Source organism: Ursus arctos, unplaced genomic scaffold (genome assembly GCF_023065955.2).
Source record: "Ursus arctos isolate Adak ecotype North America unplaced genomic scaffold, UrsArc2.0 scaffold_12, whole genome shotgun sequence".
Classification (NCBI taxonomy): Eukaryota; Metazoa; Chordata; class Mammalia; order Carnivora; family Ursidae; genus Ursus; species Ursus arctos.
This window is the reverse complement of record NW_026622786.1, coordinates 45263911-45289952: the sequence shown is the minus strand read 5'-3', so window position 1 is coordinate 45289952 and position 26042 is coordinate 45263911. Positions and strand designations below refer to the sequence as shown.

The window sequence follows — 26042 nt, the reverse complement described above, 5'->3', positions numbered from 1 at the left end:
TTAAAGCAAGTACAAGGTAATTGGTTATGATTTAAATGAAAGAAATATAGGAAAATGTTATTTTTACTCTATTTCTTTAATTATAATGATTTTAGATAAATAAGATACTCTTCAATTTCTATAGCTTTTTTACACATCAGAAATATTAAAAATAAGTGGAAAATAATAGAATTTTTTGTAAAATGGGTGGTTCCATAATATTTGGAATGACACAGGAATGAGAGATTTTATTAAATTTATAGGTTCAGATAGCTTAATCTAATACAACCATATTCCCATGCACATAATTTAATTATTACATAGTGAAACATTTACAGTTCTCAGGAGGCATCGTTGTGAAACAGAACGGACACTAGACTTTGATTGAGGAAACTTAACCTAGAAATAGTTCCAGCTCTGTCACTTTTGGATTATGTGACCTCAGATAAGTTATTGTGGCTCTTTAAACTCACTTTCCTCATTGTAAAACATTAATAATAAATTAAATTGTTACAATGTGACATCATCTAGCACTGGGATGGCCAAGACATTTTAATTTTTACAATACATTGGTTGTGGTTGCACAAAATATTCACTTGAGAGGGAAATCAATCAGGACTCAGTATGATTTATGAATGATGGTTTCTAAGTGTTCAGTCATCCTTTGCCTGGAACAGGATAGGTGTCCCAAAACTCCCTATTTCCTCCTTCTCTTGTTCCAACTTTTCCCTCCTTCTATATATTTAATATAAAATATGGCTCAATTTAAAGTCAGCTCAATTTAAAGTATCAATATAGACTTCAGATTAAACAGAAAGTTTTAAAAAACGTAAACACATTTTTTTTGCTCCCTCTTTGCACCCCAGTGCCATGATCAAAAAGGAAAATTTTAAAAAAAAATTCAAAGATAATGAGAAAGAAAGCATCAGTGACACCAAAAATCATCTGGAAGCTAGAAGCACATGGATGAAGGGTAACTGACAACCAGCCACTATGAAGTTGAATATTAAGGTTTGATGTAGACAAGCAAAGAAGAAAGCCGATTCACAATGCAGAACACTAAAAAAGGTGGGGAATTTGAAACATAGTTTAAAAAATTCTTTGAAAAACATAATTAGATCAACAGATCCTTTGGCAACCACACATAACCAGGTGACTCTTTTATCCATTTGCTCTTAAAGGAGACTAAAGATTCACCCTCTGGAGAAGTTAAAACAGAAAAATTATGGACTCAAGGGCACTAGGTACAGCTAAGGATGCAGAGGCGGGATGGCTTTAAATTGGAAGATGAAATGAAAAGCCTCATACCACGTTGAGAACAACAGCAGTTGCTCACATATCACAGGCAAAGTATTGGAAGAGTCTTCTGAAGAAACCCCATATTACAGGTCTCTGAATAAAGAGACTGGACCCCACTAAATAATTCTAAATTAATGCTTACACGTCAATAAAACCCAAACACATTTATGAACAGAGTTTCCAAGTAGCATTTCAGAACCTTAATCTTAAATATGAGCAAACAAACAAGGATTAGCAGCATTTTTCACAAAAGCTGTTAAGAAGAAAGTAACTTAGGGGAATAGGAGAAGATACCACGGAGAAGAACCAACCACACACACACACAAATTATATGATATTAATATCCTCCAAGATGTAGAGAAGATATTGCATCTATGAATCCAAAATATCAGTATTCTTAGAAATTTGATTACATAGTTTAAAAAAAAAGTAGAGGATAAAATTAAGTAAACACCCCAGAAAAGAGAACAAATATAAAAAGAGATGGGGAAATAAGGGTTAAGTAGTAAGAAAGACAATCAGTCCAAGGGGTCCACCTGAATAATAGGAGTCATAGAAAGAGACTACGCAATGGAGAAAATGATGAAATAAATACAAGAATAATGTATCAGCAAGATGGCAGACTAGGCTCGCATCCTTATTCTCCCTTGGAAACATCAAATAAATAACTACAGACTGACTAACATAACTTTAAAGGAGCTCTAGAAATGAATAAAAGATTTACAGCAACTAGGTAAACACCGAAATAAGAAAAAGTCACAATCAAAACAGTAAGAAATTTTGTGGCATTTCTAGTTGCTCTTCCCTACCTTCTCACCAGTGTGGTGTAGCACAGTCAGGAAGAAGCAGCCCATTTTTAGTTTCTCTCCCTTAGGATGGAAAGCACAGAATAAAACCTGTTTGGAATGTTCAAGTTTGTTTCCGGGCTCCTAAAGGACTGGTTTGTCTCTCACCTGACTCAAATCCTCAGGAGAGGAATGGCAATATAGTTTAGATATCAGGTTGAAAACCACTGAAGGCAGTAATGATACATAAAACTGCAGGGGAATTGCAGATCCACAGACTCCTGGGAGAAAACTGAGGATAGAGAAATAGAAAAGAAAATCTAAGTCCCCAAAATGAAACCGGGCAGAGTCTCTGAGAAATTAAGGCATTTAAAGGAACCTGGGGAAAACTGAAAGAAAAGAAAACCATACACACACTGACCCAGAGGGGATGTTTGCCCAGAAAAGACCTAAGGAGATGTTAAGCTGTTACCCTAAGCTGTCTCAAGGCTTAGGGGTTGGCTAAATAGTGAAAGTCTTCCATGCAAGTCAGCAAAGATTCAAAGAAGTAGCTATTTTACAAATGTCCAATTTTCAACAATCACAAAGCAGAGAAAACAAATAGGGAAACAAGGTCCATTTGAAGAAACTAAATCCCCCAAAACTGTCCCTGAACATACATATCAAACTAACTAGATAAAAACTTTATTTATTTTTAAATTTTTATTTTAATTCCAGTATAGTTAACATATCATGTTATATTAGTTTCAGGTGTACACTATAGTGATTCAACAGTTTTATACATTATTTGGTGTTCATCAAGATAAGTACTTTTTTTAAAAAAAATTTATTTATTTGTTTGAGAGAGAGAGAGAGAGAGAGAGAACAGGGTGGGGAGGGGCAGAAGGAGAGGAGAGTGTGTCTTAAGCGGACTCTACACTGAGCACTGAGCCAAATGCAGGGCTCTATCTCACTACCCTGAGATCAAGACCTGAGCTGAAACCAAGAGTTGAACGCTTTAACCAACTGTGCCACCCAGACGCCCCAAGATAAGTACTCTTAATCCCCTTCATCTATTCCATTCATCCTCCCGCCCACCTCTCCTCTGGTAACCATCTAGATAAGAGTCTGTTTTTTGGTTTGTCTCTTTCCTCTTTTTTTGTTGTTGTTCATGTGTTTTGTTTCTTAAATTCCACAAATGAGTGAAAGCATATGGTATTTGTCTTTGCTTATTTTGCTTAGCATTATTCTCTCTACCACCATCCACACTGTAGCAAATGGCAAGATTTCATTCTTTTTTATGGCTAAGTAATGTTCCACGGTATGTATATTTGTATATATACGTATCTTCTTTATCCATTTATCTTGGGCTACTTCCATAATTTGGTTATTGAAAATAATGCTGCAATAAACACAGGGGTGCATATACATATTAGTGCTTTCATATTCTTTGGGTAAATGCCCAATAGCAGAATTACTGGATAATATGATAGTTCTATTTTTAATTTTTTGAGGAACCTCCACGCTGTTTTCTACAGTGGCTGCACCAGTTTGCATTCCTACCAACAGTGCATGAGGGTTCCTTTTTCTCCACATCCTCCCCAACCTTTTGTTGTTTCTTGTGTTGTTGATTTTAGCCATTCTGACAGGTGTGATGTGATACCTCATTGTAGTTTTGATTTGCAGTTCCCAGATGATTAGTGATGTTAACATCTTTTCGTGTTAGACAAAAACTTTACAACAACTGTTTTAAATACACTCAAAGAGACAAAGAAAAACATGGGCAAATAATGAAAAGAAATAAGGAAAACAATATATAACCAAAATAAGAATATCGATAAAGAGACAGAAATTATTTAAAAGAATTAAACAAATTTAGGATCAGAAAAATAAAATAACTGAATTGAAAAACTCACTAGCAGTTCAACAGTACAAGTAAAAAAAAGAAAAAAGTCAGCAAAATTGAAGATGATCTTTTGAAATAATAGAGTCTGGGGAACAAAAAGAAAAGAGAATGAAGAAAAGTGAACAGGGAATAAAGAACTTATGGCATACTACCAAATGGATCAAAATATGCATTATGGGAGTCCCAGGAGAAGAAAGTAAGGAACAGATATGTTATTTGAAGAAATAATAGCTGAACCTCCCAAATTTGAGGAAACACATACATTTAAAAATCAAAGCAGCTCTATAAATGCCAAGTAGGATAAGCAAAATGAGACCCACATTGAGAGACATTATAAAGAAACTGTCAAAAGACAAAGACAAAGAAAGAATCTTGAAGGCAACAAGAGAAAAGTGATTCATTACATACAAGGGGTTTTCAATAATTTGCAGATATATCAGCAGAAACTTTGCATGCCAGAAGGCAGTAGGAGGATATTGTTTTAAATGTTGAAATTAAAACAAAAAAACCTTTCAGCTGAGAATTCTATATTTAGTAAACCTCTGTGATAATTAACTTTATATGGTAACTTGGTTAAACCATGGTACCCAGATATCTGGCCAAACATTATTCTAGATGTGTTCATAAAGTTATATTTTAGATGAGATCAGCATTCAAACCAGTAGACCTTGAGTAGAGACAAAAAGGGCATTATATAATAAAAGGGCCAATTCACTAAGAAGATGGAGTAATTATAAACACACATCCACCAAAAATCAGAGGAAAAAAATAAATAATATAAACTTTTACAGACTGAAGACAAATAAACATTTCTACAATAATAGTAGTAGACTTCAATACCTCATTTTCAACATTGGATAGAACAACCAGAGACAAGATCAATAAGTAAGCAGAGGACGTGAACAACATTATAGACAAATTGGACCTAATAGACATATACAAACTACTACCAACAATAGCAGAATATACATTTTTTCTCAAGTACACATGGAACATTATGTAGGATATGTAATATTTTAGGCCATAAAACAAATCTTAATAAATTTAAAAATACTGAAACTATTCCAAGTATATTTTCTGATCACAATGGCATGAAAATAAAAATCAATAACATAAGGAAAACTGGAAAATTCACAAATATGTAGAAATTAAATGGCACACTCTTAAATAGCCAATGAGGCAAAAAGAGGAGTCACAATGGAAATTATAAAATATCTTGAGACAAATGAAAATAAAATAGAATATGCTAAAATTTCTGGGATACAGCAAATTCAGTGTTAAGAGGCAAGTGTATGGTTATAAATGATTACATTATAAAAGAAGAACAGTATCAAATAAACAGCTTAACTTTAAATTTTATGGAACTGGAAAAAGAATAAACTAAATTAAGCTAGGAGAAGAAAGAAAATAATAAATATCAGAGAGGAGATAAACAAAGTAAGTTATAAAAACAACACAGAAAATCAATGAACACAAGGTTTGGTTCTTCAAAAATATAAACAAAATTGATAAAACTTCAGCTAGAAAGATAAGAAAAAAAGAGCTAAGGCTCAAAAAACTAAAATCCGAAGTGAAAAAGGGGACATTATTATGATTTTACAAAAATAAAAAGGGTTATAAAAATACTGCGAATAAATGTATGAAAATAAATTGTATAACTTAGATGAAATAGACAAATTCCTAGAAATACACAACCTACTAACACTGAATCATGAAGAAACAGAAAGTCTGAATAGATCTATAACTCATAAGGAGATTGAATCAGTAATCAAAACCTTCCCAACACATAAAGTAAAAGACCAAATGACTTTACTGGGCAAGAAGTAAAAACAATCCTTCTCAAACTCCTCCAAAAAATTGAAAATGAGAGAATACCTCCTTACTCCTATGAGGCTACATTATCTTGATACTAAAGCCATACAAACAAACTATAAGAAAAGAAAACCAATATCCTTTATGAATACTGTGTAAAAATACTCAAGAAACTATTAACAAACTCAATTAAGCAGCATATTAAAAAGACTGTATACCAGGATTAAGGGGGATTAATTCCTGGAATGCAAGAAGTGATACAACATATAACAATCAATCAATGTAATATACATTAATAGAATGAAGGAAAAAACAACATGACCATCTCAATCAATTTAGAAAAAAAATATTTTGACAAAAATTCAAAACCCTTTGATGATAAAAACACGATAAAAAAGAATTGAAAGAAACTACCTCCATCTAATAAAAGTCATATAAGAAAAAAAACCCCACATAGCTAACATCTTATTAAATGGTAAAACACTGAAAATTTTTTTCTAACATCATGAATAAGACAGATGCCCACTTTTGCACTTGTATTTAATATAGTACTAGAAGTCCTAACCAAACCTTTAGGCAAGAAAAAGAACTAAAAGACATGAAAATTGGAAAGAAAGAAGTAAAATTATTTCTGTTGATAGGAACATGATTTTACATGTAGAAAATACATCACACACACACACACACACACCCCTGTTAGAATTAATAGAAAAATTCAACAAAGTTACAGGACATAAAACCAACATACAAACATCATTTGTGTTTCTATACATAAACAATGAGGGATCCAAAAAAGGAAATTAAGAAAATAATTTAATTTATAATAGTATCAAGAAGAATAAAATACTTAGAATAAACTTAACTAAGGGTGTGAAAGACAGAAACCCACAATATGTTGCTGAAAGAAATTAACAGAAATAAATGGAAAAACGACCTATGTTTGGACTACAAGACTTAATATTGCTAAACTACTATTCAATTTTTAGTAATCTACAAGTTCAATGTACTCCTTATAAAAATCCCAATGGCATTTTAGCAGAAATAGAAAAATCCATCCTAAAATTCATATAAAATTTCAAGAGAACCCAAAGAGCCAAAATAATCCCAAAAAAGAAGAAAATTGTAGTTCTCACACCTCATCATTTTCAAACTTATTACAAAACTGTAGTAATCACGATAGTGTGGGTCTGATATAAAAACAGACATATAGATGAATGGAATAGAATAGAAGCCCAGAAGTAAATGCTTGCATATAGGATCAAATGATTCTCAAAATGAATATCAAGATGATTTAATAGGGAAAGGATAGATAGTCTTTTCAACAAATGGTGCTCAAGGACGCCTGGGTGGCTCAGTTGGGTAAGTGTCCGACTCTTGATTTTGTCTCAGATCATGACCACAGGGTAGCTGAGACTGAGCCCCACATCTGGCTCTGCGCTGTGCGTGGATCCTGCTTAAGATTATCTGCCTCCCTCTTCCCCTCCCACCTCCAGGCACATGCCCTCTTTCTCTCTCTCAAAAAACAAAAAACAAAAAAGTGATGCTCAAAAAACTGGATTCCATGTGCAAAAAGGTAAAGTTGGATTAGTACTTTACACAACAAACAAAAATTTAACCCCAAATAGATTAAAAACTTCTGTGCATCAAAGGGCACTATCAACAAAGTAAAAAGGCAACCCATAGAATAGGAGAATATATTTGCAAATCATACATTTATAAGAGATTGAGATCTAGAATATATAAATAAATCCTGCAATTCAAGAGCAACAAAAAAGCAAACACTACAATAGGAAATGGACAATAAATGACTTAAATAAATATTTCTACAAAGAAGATATACATATGGCCAGTAAGCACATGAAAATATGCTCAGTGTCACTAATCATTAGGGAAATGCAAAACAAAAGCACAATGGGATATGACCTCACACCCATTAGAATGGCTACCATTAAAAAAAAGAAGAAAAGAAAATAACAAGTGTTAGGATGTGTAGAAATTAGAACCCTTGTGCACTGTTGCTGGGAATGTAGAATGGTACAGCTGCTGTAGCAAACAGTATGATGATTCTTCAAAACATTAAAAATAAAATTATCATATGATCCAGCAATTCCACTTCTGGCTATACACTCAAAATAACTGAAAGCAGGGTCTCAAAGAGATATCTGTACACCCATGTTCATAGCAGCATCATTCACAATAGCTAAAATATAGAAGCCACTCAAGTGTTGGTTTGGATAAACAAAACATACAGTTGACTCATGAAAAATACAGGGATTAGGGGCACTACACCCTTCCACAGCTGAAGGTCCATGTATAACTTTTGGCTCCCCAGAGACTTAACTACTAATGGCTTACCACTGGACCAAAAGTCTTACTGTTAACATAAATAGTCAATTAACACATATTTAGTATGTTATATGTATGATATACTGTATGCTTACAGTAAAGTAAGCTAGAAAAAAATGTTATTAAGAAAATCATAAGGAAGAGAAAACAGATTTACAGTACTAGTATTTATAAAAAATAAATCTGCGTAAGTGAGCCTGCACAGTTCAAGGCTATGTTGTTCAAAGGTTGACTGCAATGGAATATGTATTATTAAATCTTAAAAAGGAAAAATAAATGTGACATGCTTCCACATAAATCAACTTTAAAGACATTATACTAAATAAAATAAGCCAGTCACAAAAGGACAAATACTGTATGATTCCACTTATATGAAATATCTAGAGTAATCAAATTCTAGGGAGAAATGGAATAGTGGTTTCAGAAGTTGGGGGTGGGGGAGGATTGGGAGTTAATGTGTAATGTGCACACAGTTTCAATTGAAGAACGAAGATGAAGAGGTTCCACAGATGGATGGTCATGATGGCTGCACAATATAAACATACTTAATGTACAGTTAAAAATGCTTAAAATGGTTAAGTTTTATGTTATATATATTACCATAAAAATACAAGAGAAATACCCAGAACTGATGTATATAAATTTTCAGATTGAATAACTACAATAAATTGAATAGAAAACAATACAGCTAAGCAAGCAAATATTTATGAGACAAATCACTGTGAAATTGCAGAATACCTGGTATAAAAAGAAAATGCTAGAAGTTTCCAGTCAGAAGGGAAAAACAATAAACAGACATTCATATATATCAGACTGAGAACTAAATGGCAATGGACTTCTCCATAAGGAAACACTGGAAGTTAGATGATAAACCAATTCTGAAAAAATTCTGAAAGAAGCTCTAGGTAGGCAAATTATCAACCAAATATAAGCGTAGCATAATGGTATGTTTAGGCTTTCAAGGTTTTAAAAAATTTACCTCCTATATATAATTTCTCAGTCAACTAATAGAGAAGGTACTGTACTAAAATAAAAAAATAAACCAAGTCAGACCAAGATATAGAATTCTGGAACTTAGATTCCCTACATAGCATGGAGACAAATGAATTCTCAGGATCACAGTTGAAGAGATGTACACCAAGATGGATAATCTAAGAGTAGGTTTAGAGAGTAAACAGTCCTAATTAAATCAGTAAAATGAAAGGTTCGAGCAGAAATATCATGGAAAAAAAATATATGTGTGTGGGTGTGCTTGGGGAGAGTGGTGGTTTGAATGGTATGAGATTTTCAAACAAGGTTTCAAAAAAATAGTATAAAAAAAGCAAACATATCCTGATGTATTGTGTGGCTCAGTTGTGAACAATATGTACACAGCCATAACAATTAAAACAGTAAATATTAATTAACCCCCAAATAGTGGTGATAAAATTCTATGGGGAGAATAGAGGAGGGGATATATAAGTGTCATATATATAATTATATCTTAATTATAATTAAGATAATTAAATTTCCATCTTTCACAGTGGAAATTTGTAAATAATATCTAAAACTAAAAAAAAAAAGACATTTTAGCAGAATAGGCATGTTACTTGGAAATATAAAAGTAAACAGCAGAAGAAGTTAGTTAAAATTATTAAATAATATTGTCTTGGGGTATCAGGAAGATTAAGTGTAGAGGTATGGTGCATGGAACCACTATTTTTCCATCATTTCACTTTTGTTTATGAATCTAGGAGTTAAATAACTGGATATAAATAAAATTACTTTTAAATAACAATGTAGAGCTTTATGAAATGTATATACAGCACATGAAACTAACGGATAATTGATAAAATAACAAAAGCTACTGACAGATAAGGAACCGGTAGAGATAGACAAAGTATGAATCAGTTCATATATAAAGAAAATAAAAGGGGATAAAGACACCATCGTGAGTTTTTTTAAAAAGAAAGATTTGAATATTTAAGAATTAAAAGGTTAGAGAAAGAGAAATGAGGCGGTGTTCAATGGGCATAAAGTTTCAGTCATACAAGATAAAAAAGTTCTAGAGATTTGCTGTGCAACATTATGACCGTGGTTAACAATACTGCATTATGCACCTAAAGGTCTGTTAAGAGGGTACGTGTCAGGGTAAGTGTTTTTATCACAATAATTTTAAAAGGCTTAAGAGAAAACCTTGAGAAAATTGATAATTAGGGGCACCTGGGTGGCTCAGTGTTAAGCGTCTACTCGTCTCAGGGCGTGATCCCAGAGTCCTGGGATCCAGCCCCATATCAGGCTCCTCTGCTGGGAGCCTGCTTCTTCCTCTCCCACTCCCCCTGCCTGTGTTCCCTCTCTCGCTGGCTGTCTCTCTCTGTCAAATAAATAAATAAAAATCTTTAAAAAAAGAAAAAAAAAAGAGAGAAAAAAAGAAAAAGAAAAAAGAAAATTGATAATTCTTTCAAATAATTTAATAAAAATGATTATATGATTTTTCTGTGAAAGAGGTAAAGAATGCCATTGATCATACATAAAATTTTATCAGAAAAAATTCTGCAGAAACAAAAAACAAGTATATATTTGATAACCAAAATCTTATTAACATAAGATAAAATTATTTTTATTGACAAAACAATTATGTTCAAAGCCTGAAGGAAATTTAATATCATTAGTTAACTGAAATTATTTATATTAATTAATCTGATACTTGACAGATTTCCTGAAAGAGGAACCATGCTGACAAAGCCATAAAGCAACAAAGCTATCAATTCAATATGGTTCCTGCTAACACCTATTTCTCTTAATTCCCACCTTATGCTCAAAATCCAGTCATTGATATCCATGACACAACTTATTGAATATGTACATTTATAAATTATTAAATGAGATATGGATATTTTAACTAGACATCTCAACATATATTTCACAGTATCTTATATTTATAGTTCAAAATTAACATGCCCAATTTCTAATGAATTTACTGTTCATCAAAATATGTTCATACATATAATTTAAAAATTCATATAACTAACCTTTTTGAATGAGATGTCTTGATTTTTTTGATTTTATACCAATTTCTTTTGTTTTTAATTCATACATAATAGAAGAAACATGTTTTCTCTGTTCTCCAGAATTTTTTAAATAAACAGGAGAATATATACTCTGTGGAAACAAAATAAAAGCAATGACAACCATGATAATGTCTGTTATATAGGTTTTAGAGTTCTCAAAGAACTCTCACATTTATTATACACTACCATGATTGATTTTTTTTTAAAAGACCAAGAAAAATCTGTGAGATAGGCAGAGTTAGGAAAAAGCTGTAAAGAGCTCCATTGTGTATTTTAATAAACTGTCCTTCTACTAAGAGTTAATTATATACTTTGGACCATACTTGAAGGGAGATTGAGGGGAAAAGGGACCTGTCAGGAGGGTGCCATGACCAAACCAAACCAAACCAAACCAAACCAAACCAAACCAAACAAAAATCACTGGGGAAGAAAAATAAGGAATAAACAAAGAGAAGCAAGATGGTGTTGCCCAGAAAGCCGAAGAAAGGTTTAGGTTAAGAAAGGGTAGACAAAACTATTTTACAGAATACTAGAAAAGATAGTAACATAGAAAGAAAGAGAAATGGGACCAGAATTATCACAAATCTTATAAGTACAAATGGATCTGGTAAGGAATAACAAGTAGAATATTGAAAAGGAACTTGGTGGAGAGTTGGGGGCACTATTAGATGTAAACTATATAATGTCTGTAAATTGGTTGGGAATGTTTTAATAAAAATTTTAATAATCAATAAATAATTTAATAATTAATTTAATAATGTTTTAATAATCTAATAAAAATAATAACAATAATGTGTTGTCTGTCTTTGTCTTCACAGTCTATCCAGCATGGTACAAAGGATCCATCAGGTCAACAGGAACCCAGGCTCTTTCAAAATTTATCATCTCTGTCTTACCCTCTATATGGTTTCTATCCTCAAGGTTTACTCATGAGTCAAGATAGGTACTAGAGCTCTACACACCATGTCAGTATTTCAGTCAACAAGATGGAGGAAAAGGGTAAAATGACAAAAGTGCACAGGCCATGTGTCTTAAGGTACTTTTCCAGAGGTCCTTCCAGTAACTTCTGTTTATATCTTATTGGCCACTCTTAGTGACAAAGGGGCAGCTTTTTTGGTAGGTACTTTGCTGCCTGGAGTAAAATTTGGGGTTTCTTACCAAGAAAGAAGAAAAGGGCAGATATTGGTAGGCTACCACATTATGTCACAGAGAAAAATTGAGAATTTTGGGAGGCGATACACATTTGTATTTTGAGAAACACTCCCAGGATATTATGCTTTTTCTTGATGAGTTCCACTGGCCTAAATTCTGAAGACTCACAAATATGTATCTTCAATAGTATTCCTTTCTGAGGTGTTTGCTTTTTATGTAGTACTCATTAATAACTACGAGCTGTGCTCTTTCACCGTGGAAAATCTCACAGACATCTCATATTCAATTGAATTTAAGTCCTATCTTTCCCCCAACCTATTATAACTTATTTCTGGTTTTGGTGAGTAGCACCACCTTCGTCCAAGAAGAGGAGAGTCACATAAACTCTCTAATATGTTACAGCAGATAGGATTTTGAGATAAAAGACTTATCATTGTATTTCCTCTACCTTGACCTGCCCATTTGTCCAAACCTCCTTTATTCTACAACTTAGGAAAGACACTTGGATATATGTCCTGGTGCCCTATATTTACAATTTTTCTGCCCAAATTCCTATAATGCACAAAACAGATGAATTTAACTAAATATCCTTGAGTTTCTTTTAAATTTTATATGTGATATTCTCACATATAATTTATTGAAAACAATTTGTCTTTATGCGATGACTCATTGTGAAAGAATTTTTTAGTGCTCATGATAGGTACTAGGTATTATGTAGTCCTGGAATGAATCTCAGTTATTTTTCTTTACCCAAAATCCTTCACTAGTCAATTTTTACATAATTTCTTTCCATTCTTTGCATGACAAAAATACTAGTTTTTGCTAGAAAGACAAATAAGCAGTTACTTCTGAGCTTATACATTCTCTTTATATTAATTTTTTTCTAAAGTTTGTCAAGATTAATTATAACAACACAATATTAACACATTATCAAAATATAACATTATTTTAAATAATATTCCTTCTATTTTCATTTGGGCTCAGTTCTTTCTATTAAACAAAGTATGACAAAACTAACGTAGACTACTGTTCTGCAATCAAATATTTAACAAACAATTCTAAATGCTTTTTCAACCCCAAATTCATCTATCAGTCCTCTTCAATTAGTCCTCTGCATCATCATTCTTGTGTTTTCTTACTTCTATATATTTTGCTCCATTTTTATAGCTACTGTCTCTCTCTACTAACAGTGCAATTCATCATACATTAAAAATCATCCCAAATTCTATTTCAACCATAGAAATGGACCCTTTAGAATGTAAGGATATGTTCAGCAATCTGTTTCTACTAATACAAATTCCTTTGCCTTCCCGTGAAAGAATAAAGGAAATTTTTAAAATAAGTGTGTATCTGCCGAATGTGAGTATACAATCTCTATCACAAATAAAATTAATTTATAGAATCATGAAATTTAAAAATTAGATATTGAAGGGGAGCCTTGGTAGCTCAGTCAGTTAAGAGTCTGCTTTCAGCTCAGGTCATGGTCCCAGGGTCCTGGGATGGAGCCCTGCATCGGGCTTCCTGCTCAGCAGGGAGCCTGCTTCTCTCTCTCCCTCTGCCTCCAGCTCCCCATGTTTGTGCTCCCTCTCTCTCTCTGTCAAATAAATGAATAAAATCTTTTAAAAAATTAGATATTGAAAACTTACATTTGTAATATGTTATTCTATTTAAAAATTAAATGCACGGCTAGTTAGTTCCTTTCAGAAATATATTTTCTTCCATTCTACCACTTATCCTTTTTCACACATCCACATGCCATTCCTTGTCATCACTTGGCTTTTAAAAAAGAAGAATCTACTACAGAAAGAAGAATCCATGAGAAAGCTTGCATATATGACAGTGAGCATCTAAAGCCCTAAGTGAACTGAGACTTACACAAGCTACCAAGGTAAAGAAACTGGGCTTCTCTGTGTACACAGTACAAGAAGGAAAAGAAAAGAAAAGAATGTGCCCACATATTCAAAATCATGGAGAAGGAAAAGTTATCAGAAGACTGAGGATAATCTAATAAATATCTTGTTCTCAGTAACAGAAAGTATATTCTATTAACTGAAATACCTTAAGCCTTAACACTGTTCCTCAATAATTTTAGAAAATAGTTTTAAGGATGTTTGTTAGCATTTAGAAGAGGAAGCAATATAAGTTAACAAATGAATACACCAGATATAATTTCATTTTTAACAGGGTCAAAATTAATTCAGGTTCAAACATCCTCAATATGATAAACCTTAATTTCAGTAATATATTCAGATAAATGTTTTCAGAACTTTGGAAAGACAACATCATTAGATGGAGATTAGAGATGTTGAGTCATCACGTGAAAAAGAGTGAGGATTCATAAAATGATGCAGCCTGAAGTGAGATCTCTAATGTCATAAGCAGACTTGTTCTTAGCCCTATCATGATCAATATTTATACAAAAGATTTGAATAATACAAAGGAAATGTTTACGACATTTTTAGGTGAGGTGGCAAAAGAACAAAATCAGTTAACTCGAGACAGAAATTTTAAATATTTTCAATAGACTGGAGCAATCAATCAAATTAAACAGATGAAGTGTAATAAAAATAAATATTATAGTTGGGCAAAATGCATTTAATCACTACGATACATAATGTAATTTAAAATCATGAGTGATAAGAGGATACAATGTTGTATTTAAGAGTAAATTAAGAGTCCATTGTATGATGACCTTATGCTATATTAAGCATTTTATCTAGAATGAAGAAAATCACACAATCTTACCATATTAATTTCTGATCGGAACCATAGCTGAAGCACTATATCAGGTCAGGGCAACATATTTTCAGATGAGGATAGATAATCTGGAATGTGAAAAGAGAGCAGCCTATCTACTGAATTATTTTTAAAGTAAGCCCTATATAAATAAGCCATATTTACATCCAGGGTAGAAAAGAGGCAACAAAGAAAGATTCAGACTTCTTACCTCCCTCAATTACCATATCCCTCATCTTATAAAATGATAGCATTCTCTTGTTCAAACCACAAAAACTTAGAATTTGTTCTCTATTTTATCCTCTTTTCTGAAACCCTGTATCTAAGCCATCAGTAAATCTTGACAATTCTACTTCCTAAATGTATTTCAAATCTGTCTACTTCTCTTCATTTTATTACTTCTCTAGTCTAAGCTATAGTCACCCTTTCCAACCACAAATGGCCTTCTGTTGGCTTCTGCTTTCACCCTTGTTCTTATAAGATTCAGTTACATTTATCAAAAGATAAATCTGATCGTGTTTATGTTTAGCTTTACATCTCCTGATAGCTGTCCAAGGTGCCCAGTCCTTATTATGAGCTGGAAAAGCCAGCAAAATATGGTCCTGGGCCACATAGCCAAATTCATTTCATGCTACCCTTGACTTTATTCATTATACTCCTACAACACTGGATTTCATTCAGTCCTTCAAACCCAAGTCAAAACAATCTACTTCATGCCTCAGGTCCTTGTGCAAGCTCTTTGCTTTATCTAGAACACACTCCTACACTTTTCATGGCTAGCTTCTCATCATTTGGGTCTTAACTTTTATCTCTTCAGAAAAACATTCTATGACAATCATATGAGAATTAGGACTTCTATTATTCTCTATCTCAGCAACCTATTTATTTTATTTAAAACATTTATCACAGATTTGTTTGGATTACAACTTGGTTTTTGCTTTTTGTTTTTTCCTACAATCTATCTAGTTCACCAGGGCAGGGACTTTGCTTGTCTTCCTTACTCAGTGCCAAGAATGGCCTCTGGCACTCAGCAAATATTCAATAATTATATGCTGATGTGTAATGAATAGTAGCAAAGACAAGTACTAAAAGGAATGAGTAGAGGTTTAGGAACTTTGGTCCAACATACTATAAAGTGAAACTCCCTTTTGGAATGAGTCCAACCAGACATAATTTAAAGATAAATTCCTGGGATGCCTGGGTGGCTCAGTCACTTAAGTGTCTGCCTTCAGCTCTGATCATGATCCTAGGGTTCTGGGATCTAGTCCTGCATCAGGCTCCTTGCTCAGCGGGGAGCCTGCTTCTCTCTCTGTCTGCAGCTCCCCTTGCTTGTGTTCACTCTCTCTCACTCTCTCTCTGGCAAATAAATAAAATCTTAAAAAAAAAAAATAAAGATAAATTCCGAGCTTGCATTTTTTTAAACAACTCTATCCCAAGTAACACTTTCCAGCATTTTCTCTTTTAATCCTGAAATCTCCATACTGTCCAAAGCTTTTTACTTAGCAACTCTTTTACGACCCTTTCATCCCCTTCTTCATCATGTACATCAACTTAAACTCTTAATTTTCTGGAGTCTTTTCTACTTTACCATTCCTCAATATGTTACACATACGGAAAACATAAACATAACCTTCTGGTAAGAATAATTATACATCTATTTGGGCACATCTCTTTACCTGTTCTGTTGCTCTACATCACAATAAGCCAGAGAACCAAAATGGCAATGAAAGAGCTCTCCTTTGATGGCAGTGAGTAGAGAAGCAAAGGAAAAATAATCTATAATAGCTACAAAAGCAGGGAGAGACATGTGTGTATGAATAAATCCCATCTAATCACAAGAAAAAAATTCTCAGAACATTACTGAAAATTGGAATAGATTAACTGAGGTGCTATGGAGCTACCTATAATTGACAAACTAAATAAGTATGTGGTTTTTAAACTATCAGATGGATGATTGTATCAGATATTTATTTTCCCCAAGAGAGATGATAATTTACCATTTAAAAATTGAGGAGTGGTGACAGCGGTAACAATTTTCTCTACTTTCTAGAACAAGGGTAAATATTTTATACTATACTCTCTATCTCTGAAAATCAAGATTCATTTTCAATCCTTAATGGTTTGAGCTTCCCAAATTAGCCTAGTTAGAATTCTAAAGACTGTAGTTTTGTTTTCACATATGTACTATGCAAATCAGAGCCCTTTAACTTTAAAGCAAATTATAATTCTTTAACCAAATCAGATTAACAGAGATTCATTGTTATATTATCTATTCCTATACTACTTATACTATAATTGACCAAGCATTTGCTTTGTCTACACTACATATGGTCACTGTAAGTAGGCTCCATTTCAAGGATGATCCCCAAAACCTCTTTAGAATCATTAGTCCTTTGGTACCTTACCACCTGTTTTCTGTTGTTTTTGTTCCCTTTCCTCTTCCCAGCTAAGACATCATCTTTAAAAGTGTTAATCCAGATCTTAGGTTTTCCATATTATACTCAAAGGAATAACTTTAGGCATATGCTAAAACCCAAACTAAAGAAGTTGCCCTTTTTTTGTCTGAATGAAAACTGCTGACTCTCCTATTTGGCTACATAGCCTCTCATTAACTTTAGCAAGAAGTTCTTTCAACATAGGAGAGGCTAATATACAGAGATGCACTTCTGGCAGGTGCCACTTGAACTCCGCTTTCAAGACTAAGGGCTGGTTAACAGGAAAAGAAAAAAACATGGAGAAAGGGGAATGATTTAAAATAAAGTTTTATGAGAAAAATTACTTTTTAAAATATTCCCCTAGAAGCAACTGGCAGGTTTAACTGCTATTTGAAAAATTGCTATTATCTTGTGTTTGTTCCCAATCTTACTTTAACAAAGACGACTAGAAATGATAATTCTCTGGATACATGAGGAAGAGAATTCACAAAGGATGACCTGGATAAACAAATACAGGACACACAGTAGATACAGAAAAAAGTGTGACATTTCTCTTCTATACAAAAAGTAGCCATGGGAAATGAAGGTGACTGAATATTATATTTTGCTGCAAATGTACATTTAAAGAACACATGGGGGAAAAAAGCATAATAGAAAGGTATGCTCCCTCAGTTAAAGAATGGTTAAGGTCTAAGGTCCATCATTACTAAGATTAGAGGTGCCAATGTGTAAATTACTGAGGCCCACTCAGTCTAACATTACTGTGGATACTTGCTAGTAGCAGTTGTCAAACCCAGTAAAAAGAGATGCTGCAAACTTCCATAAAGACTTTAGAATAGGTTATAATTTCAAGTTGAGAGGACATGGTGCTAGTTCATTAATAATAATAATTGGTATTAGGTAAAGTAAGTAAAGGGCATGAAAAATTTAACAGTATACAGATTTATGTTTCTTTAAAAATCCCTCCAAAAATTTACTTCCTTTATTATTATTTACATGACAGTACAATTCTATTCAGAGTCCTACTTTTTACTAATATATTGATTATACTGTCTAATAGCCAATGTATTATATAGTAATAATTAAGAATAATTCTGTATCTGGCTTACCTAAAGACCACATTTTTAACAGTGTGTAACTCTACAAATATTATTTTGTTTATAACTCTCAGAGCCCTTATTACATTCTACCTTATATCATAGTTAAGTACATTTCTCACCCCTAGAAGAAATTATTCTCTCTGAGGACTGGGTCTGTGGTTTACTTATCTCCATATCCCTGCACCACTTTGACTGGATTCTTCAACCTCTGTTGCAGTATCAACTCACAAATAACAAAAAAGGATTGAGAAATTTGATTAGTTTATTCAACAAATACATACTGAGTGCCAACTACATCCATGGTACCATGCTAGGCATCAGTACAAAGTTATTATTTTGTGAATACTTAAATTCTAGACTTTCTGAAATATTTCATAATTTAATGATTAATACTCTATGTAGATATGGAACACATAAAATGCAAGATAAAGACATTCAAAGTAAGAAAAACTTTGTTTCCAATTAAATATGATTTGATTAAACTGAAACTGAGGATATCCACAGAGAGAAAAAGAAAGATACAGAGAGGGAGAGAGAGAGATAGTTGAGAACACAGGCTTAACGGCTTACTACTAAATAATTCCTAATAAGAACCTGCATTTTATTAAACCTCATGTGTTAACTTAATTGGTTACAATATTTTTAAATTAGTAAATCTAATCATTTTGAAATGAGAAGAGACAGGGTATATATTAGCAATATAAGTTAATACTGCTTAAGTAATCACCAAATGAGACAAGTTCATATGGTGGTGTAAAATTTAATGATGGCCAACAAAACAGAATTTTCTAAAGAAAAGAAAAAAAAAACCCAAACTTTTCCTTACTAGTATCACATATAGCTCAAGAGTCTATATTTCTATGTGTGTTTAACAATGCCCACACTTATCAAAAAAGAAAAAAGAACAGATAGGGACTGCCAACATTTTACTGATGTTTAGGTTGCTCTCCTTTACCCTAAATATCTTAAGCAAATCCAGCATTTTAGAGAGTGTATATGCTTTAGAGTTTTAGAATCTGAGGAAGTGGTTATATTTCTCTCTCTCTCTCTCTCTCTCTCTCTCACACACACACACCCAAAAAACCCTCAATAAATTAACAGAGTAACCATATACATAATTATGTTTCTAAGTAAAGCATATTATAACCAACTTAAATATGCTTTATACATACATATTGATAAACTATCAAATTGACTCAATAATGATTACTTGGGTAATATTTTCTAAAACTGAGGTTTTAGCCTCCTGCAACTGGGAGTAATATACTCATTTGGGAGTTTAGAGTATTAGTAAATGGTGCTTCACATAAGCTTTTATTACAATAGTATGGACTAAAATGACTGTTTCAAATGCAGTTTAATTATTCTCCTTCCTTTTGAATGCTACATATGTGCTAGGAACTGCAGGGGAGAGAGAGAGAGCGCGGGAGCTGACTCGGTAAGTGCTGTCACTGACCCTGCTTAGCCAACCTGAAGTTCTATAGCCCCAGCACAAATCTCAGTCTGCCTGACTTTAGAGTATTCAGCACAACTTCTTTAACAACCTCGACCCCACTGCTCTTATTGGAAATATTTCAGCCATGGTCCAGAGTTTATTATTTACATGAGGTCCAATATTCCTGTGGCTGAATAAAAGGACTCAAAACTGTAGCCACCAAAACTTTCAAAGATACAAACAGGCTTATTTTAGGTTCATAAACTATTAGAGTAGTTATTGCCAGAATATTTATATTTCATTAAACAACAACTAAAATTTAAAGAAATGCCTGCAATTTACTGAGTCCCTCCAGGTTTTCCAGGTGAGTATTGTCATTAAACACCTGTGCTTAGATGGAATATCTCTAAAACTATCCTAAATAAACCAGAGAGCAGTAGTGTGACTTAATAGTTAATATTTTCCAAGTCATGGTACTTAAATTTGTTTTAAGAAAATTTGATGTCAATTTATAGATGACTCATAAAACACTAATTTTTGTCATTCAAGGCACAGACCAATATTGAAATACACTGAAATAGCCACTCTCTCTTACCTTGAACAAATAAAAATTCATTCTAAGTAAGTGGTAAAGAATGGTCATTTTATTGATTTTGTTATGTTTTTTATTAGAAAAAAGATGGACAGCTTGAAAAGTCCTGTATTATCAGTCTTTGTAAAGCAAAATTTTTTGGATGGCAAGTTTCACTGGTTTTAAAAATGGTAATATTAACTTTCTTGTATGAGGAAGTAAATAATTTCATGATCATTTTAATGCAAGTTTCAAATTGCTAAAATATGCTGGTTTGGATGAATTACTAAATGCATTTCTCTTTTCAACTTTACACTTATCTTGTGTGTACAGCTGATATCCCTAGTGTCCAATCAGAGACAGGTTTTCATCCTGTTGTCCAGGGAATGATGTGCACAATTCCTTTTGACACTGATGAGAGGTGAATACATAAATCCAGCCCACTTCAGTGAAAATTGACCCATAATTTTTTTTTACCCTGAAGAAAAATACAGTGATAAAGTTTAAAGATGGAAAAAAAAAATACAGTTAAACTCTTGAGGTGTACCATTAGTTAATGATAGTCAGCAAACATTACATTTTGCCTTGAGGACAGCAAGCTCCAGATTTGCTTTTAGGTGCTCACAAATTCTAATAATCATGGCTTTATGTGATAGCAAGAAACCTAAAAGTATGATAGGTTTTTTACATTTCAATGAATTCAAAAGTTAAAGTTAAAAAGGAAAGACATGCTTTTTATATATTTCCTCCTACTTCTACTCTCCACTAAGATGTTTCTTTAAGAAATGAATATCGGCATTTCCTATATATTTAGTAGTTGAGAATACACACTATTTCCCACACAAAGATTATGCCCCAATTTAAAAAAACATAGATCTTGCATAAGACTAATGTTGTCTCTGAACTAGTATTTTCAAGATTTATCAATATCCTTAAGATTTGGGGGAAAAATTACTTGGCACGGTGAGTCAGATCAATTGCCCCTATACCAAGTACTCTACCTCTAATTGTATCAAAAACATCCTGCAAAAAGTTAAGACTCTCCATTTTCATTTTCTTTAATAATTCATTAAAAATTGATTTGTTAACTTATCTATATAATTTATTTTTAGTTTGCTTATATAATCAGCCTATAAAATTTCTGGAATACTGAATTTTATTATAATGACCATTTGTTATATGGAGTAACCCCTTTATCGTCTTTATCTTTGAAAGGTATTCTAAGTTCTAGTGTAATAGCACTGGCAAGAAAATGTTTTATTTACATAGTTCATAAATTTGTCAGATCTTTTTGCACTGTTTTATTTTTGACTTGCATCTTATTTTCATCTTCTTTCAATGATAACCTATTTCTTCCTGCCCAGATAGAAAGAGCTCAGTGATAAGCAGATTTCTGTTAGCTACTTTTTTCACAGTAGCATGGTGGAATAATATTTTAAGAAAATATACTATAATTAGTCTATGAGTTATAGTTCAAAACAATATAAGTAGAGTTTAGATTATACTTCTTTTAAATGCAACAAATAATATTTTAAGTCAGTAAATATTTGTTAAGTGCCTCCTATGTGCATATCACTGTGCTAGATAAAGGTGGCAAAAACAAAATAAAATACAATGTAAAGTGATTTATTTTCCTAGAGTAAAGACATTCACATAAAAGTCACTTTCAAAGGAAGCAGTGTATAAATAAATTTAAATAGAAACATACACAAGAAAAATAATAGTAACAATACTCCAGTCAAATCAGGGAAATGGATTTCCCTAATATTGAAAAAGACCAAATCTTGGTTCTGGGACATTATCAGGGACTTTATTCTTTCATTTGATGCTGCAAGCTGAAGACAGACAGATAGAGAGGAACAATTCTGGGAATAATCTCATTCTTAAACAGAAAAAGAAGTAAAGAGATTCTGGGAAGGCGGTTTTGGCCCTGGTGCCAAGAACTTAAGGTAAATGACTGAAGGCATTTTAGTGACTACTTTGTTTACAGACCATTTGATGGCATATTGTAGAAAGAAGGCAATGTGCTATAACGGAGGTGAATTGGAGGGAGGACACAAAACAATGCTTTTATATATCAGCTTTATCTATGAAGAAGAGGAGGCTTTGTTTTCAATAATTGGCTAATTCATAATAGCCAAGATCAAATATAGTTAACTTTAATACTAGAATCCCTCACAATATGCAGCAATGGTTTTGTTTTGAAGAAAACACTGCTGATAAGATAAACTCTGTTTCTGTAATCACCCTTTCCCTCCTTTGGAGCTATTAAATCCTCAAAATACACACTCCACTCTCCAATTCTAGGGCCTAAGATAAGAGACAATTAGCCTCTCTGGACCAATACTTAGAGTTCCCTATTAATTTACCTTTGCTCAAAGCCTGACACATAATTCTGGTAATTATTTTTTTTATCTCCTTCTTGAGCCTTCATCACTCTATTTGCCTTTGCAATGTTTCCCAGTTTTAACTTGACATCTGCCTTGGGCCATTTCCCAAGCCTTCATTCTAGCAATGCAATCTTTGATACCAGTTTTCTTCTTAAGACAGTCCTTTAACATAGTGTCCAGGCTTTGATACTTGTGGACAGACCTCATTAATACCAGCCTTCTATTTCAACCTGACCCAATTTCAATGTTGCTAAGCTTTTCACAGTAGTTCATCAATTGTTGCTAGCCATGTGACAGTGAATAGAGTTCACAGTACTCATTAGATGTGGAGCTACTTAACAAACTGACTCTCCTTTGCTAGTTTCTAGAACCATAACCATTCTGTGTCTCCTGTACTACTCCAGTGGTCAAGCCCAAATTCTTTCTTAACTTAATCAATTTTACTTTAATTAAAATACCTTTTCCTAGGAGTAACAAGATAAAATGTAAAAGTTCCAATTTGAATGATAAATAATGATAATTTGTAAATACTTTAAATATCATCAGAAGGTTGAGCTCATTGTAAAGCATCTTGAAGAAACTGGGAACATGAATTAGCAGATGTGAAAAAGTAGATGATGCTTAATTTACATAAGGAAAACATGAGGCAAACAAGTAAGAATTGTTCAGGAGACTGGAGACTGGAGACTGAACCGGCTGACGTATACTGTTTATAACAGAATAATGAGCAAAAAACATTGAAAAGATAAAATGAAATACTATTATAAAAGGCCCATTCATTACTGAAATCTACAGCTCTATTATGCTCTTTCATCTTTCATCTGGAAACCTTCCTACATTTTCTTGTCATCTGTCTATGATATTTCACTATCAGGAAAACTTTAGTCTGATGGCTATAAGATTTCACTCTTTACTCTCTTCTTTATATCATAAATAAAACAATTAAATAATCATCTTAACATTTGGTCACCCACTATCCTATACAAAAGTTTGAATAACAAATGTAATGTGTTAATTCTAAGTAATTTCACAGGTATAACAGCACATATGGTATTAAAATGTACGGAGAGACTATTTCTTGCCAAATAATCATTTTAAGCACTCAACTGAAAATTAAAATGTCCATTAACAGCCCTACCCAACTTTACTTTCCACAATTCCTCTCATAAATCTCTTAGTATAGTTAGGATAGTCTCCTTTCCACTCACATATCTGCCAAGCTAATTCTCACCTCCACAGCTTTGTTCACATATTTTTTAAATGTTACCCTTGATCTTTTCTTTTTTGACATTAAATTTTTTGTATGTTCCACCACACATCTGATGCTTAATTATATAGACATATTGGTTATTATTCTATTACCTCATCTAAACAAGATTTAAAGAACAAAAAACCCCTCTCTTCTTCATTTCCCTAACACATGCTAAGGTGGAAAAATAAAAGCATTAAAGAACATAAAATCTGAAATATAAAACCAAGTTTTAACACTCCTATAGGGTATCTATACTGGTACTTATTTATACATATAAACTTATGTATGTATCTATTGCCTTTAAAGTATGCAAGCAAAGCTGCTTTTATGATTATAAAGGTCATGAAATCTGTACTATACCATCAGTGGGATAAATCAGTGTTTTATGGATGGAAAAACCACCAATTGTTTTTAAGGGCTTTGAATATTCTTTTCATTTGTCAACCTTCAGAAACTGGCTCTCCATATCAGATTCTCTATCTATGCATGAATCTGAAAATTGCAAACTTTCAAAAAGTTTGGAGGTAAATAATACATCATTTGTACACAGTTTACATGTTGATTAATTTTTAATTTGAGTATAATGATTTAAAACAAAAATTTTAGGATAATAGATTTCACTCTTACTTATAACATGACAAACTGTACTATTGAAGATTCTTAGGATATTGGACTTTCTTCTTCAGTAGTATATTATTTAAGTAACAAAAACTTTGCAATGCCAAGTGATTGTGTGGGGTGGTCATATAGATCAATAGAATAGGACTTAAAAGTCCAGAAATAAACCCTTGCATATGGTCAATTGAGTTCTGACAAGGGTACCAAGATAATTCAATAGAAGGATGAGTTTTTTTTTTTTCTTTCAAAAAATGGTGCTGTACAACTGTATATTCACAAATAAAATAATGTTAGATTCCTAATTCATACTGTATAAAGATTAACTAAAAATGGACTGTAGGTCTAAATATAAGAGCTAAGATTGTAAAACTCTTAGGGGGGGCCTGGGTGGCTCAGTCGTTAAGCGTCTGCCTTCAGCTCAGGGCGTGATCCCGGCATTCTGGGATCCAGTCCCACATCAGGTTCCTCCGCTGGGAGCCTGCTTCTTCCTCTCCCACTCCCTTGCTGTGTTCCCTCTCTTGCTGGCTGTCTCTCTGTCAAATAAATAAATAAAATCTTAAAAAAAAAAAGATTGTAAAACTCTTAGAAAAAACATATAAATAGGGATGCCTGGATGGCTCAGTCGGTTAAGTGTCTGCCTTCTGCTCAGGTCATGATCCCAGGGTCCTGGGATCAAGTCCCAAATCAGGCTCCTTGCTCAGTGGGGAGCCTGCTTCTCCCTCTGCCTGCAGCTCTCCCTGCTGGTGCACTCTCTTGATCTCTCCTCTCTCTCTTTCTCTCTCTCTCTGACAAATAAATAAACAAATAAAAAGAAAAAAAAAAGAAAAAAAAAACCATAGAAATAAATCTTTAGGACCTTGGTTCAGATCATTGTTTCTCATATTTGACATGGAAAAATAAGTGATCAAGGAAAAAAAGAGATGAATTAGGTTTTATCAAAATTAAAAGCTTTTGTGTTTCAGATTTAAAAAGTCAAAGACAGCCTACATAATGGGAATGGGGAGAAATCAGAGAGGGAGACAAACTATGATAGACTCTGGTCTTCAGGAAACAAACTGAGGATTACAGAAGGGAGGAGAGCCGGGGGATGCGGTAACCAGGTGATTGAGTATTAAGGAGGGCATGTGTGGTGATGAGCACTGGGTGTTACACACAACTAATTAATCATTGAATACTATATCAAAAACTAATGATGTA

At 33.0% G+C, this 26042-nt stretch overlaps 1 protein-coding gene across 1 annotated transcript in view; it reads right to left on the bottom strand.

Annotated features, from left to right (window-relative positions):
- Positions 1-26042, bottom strand: part of LRRIQ3 (leucine rich repeats and IQ motif containing 3) — a 175513-nt gene that overhangs the window by 46952 nt on the left and 102519 nt on the right. Inside the window, exon 6 of the mRNA XM_026497807.4 lies at positions 11118-11247. Coding sequence (XP_026353592.2) covers positions 11118-11247 — 130 coding nt within the window. The remainder of the gene's footprint in view (positions 1-11117; positions 11248-26042) is intronic.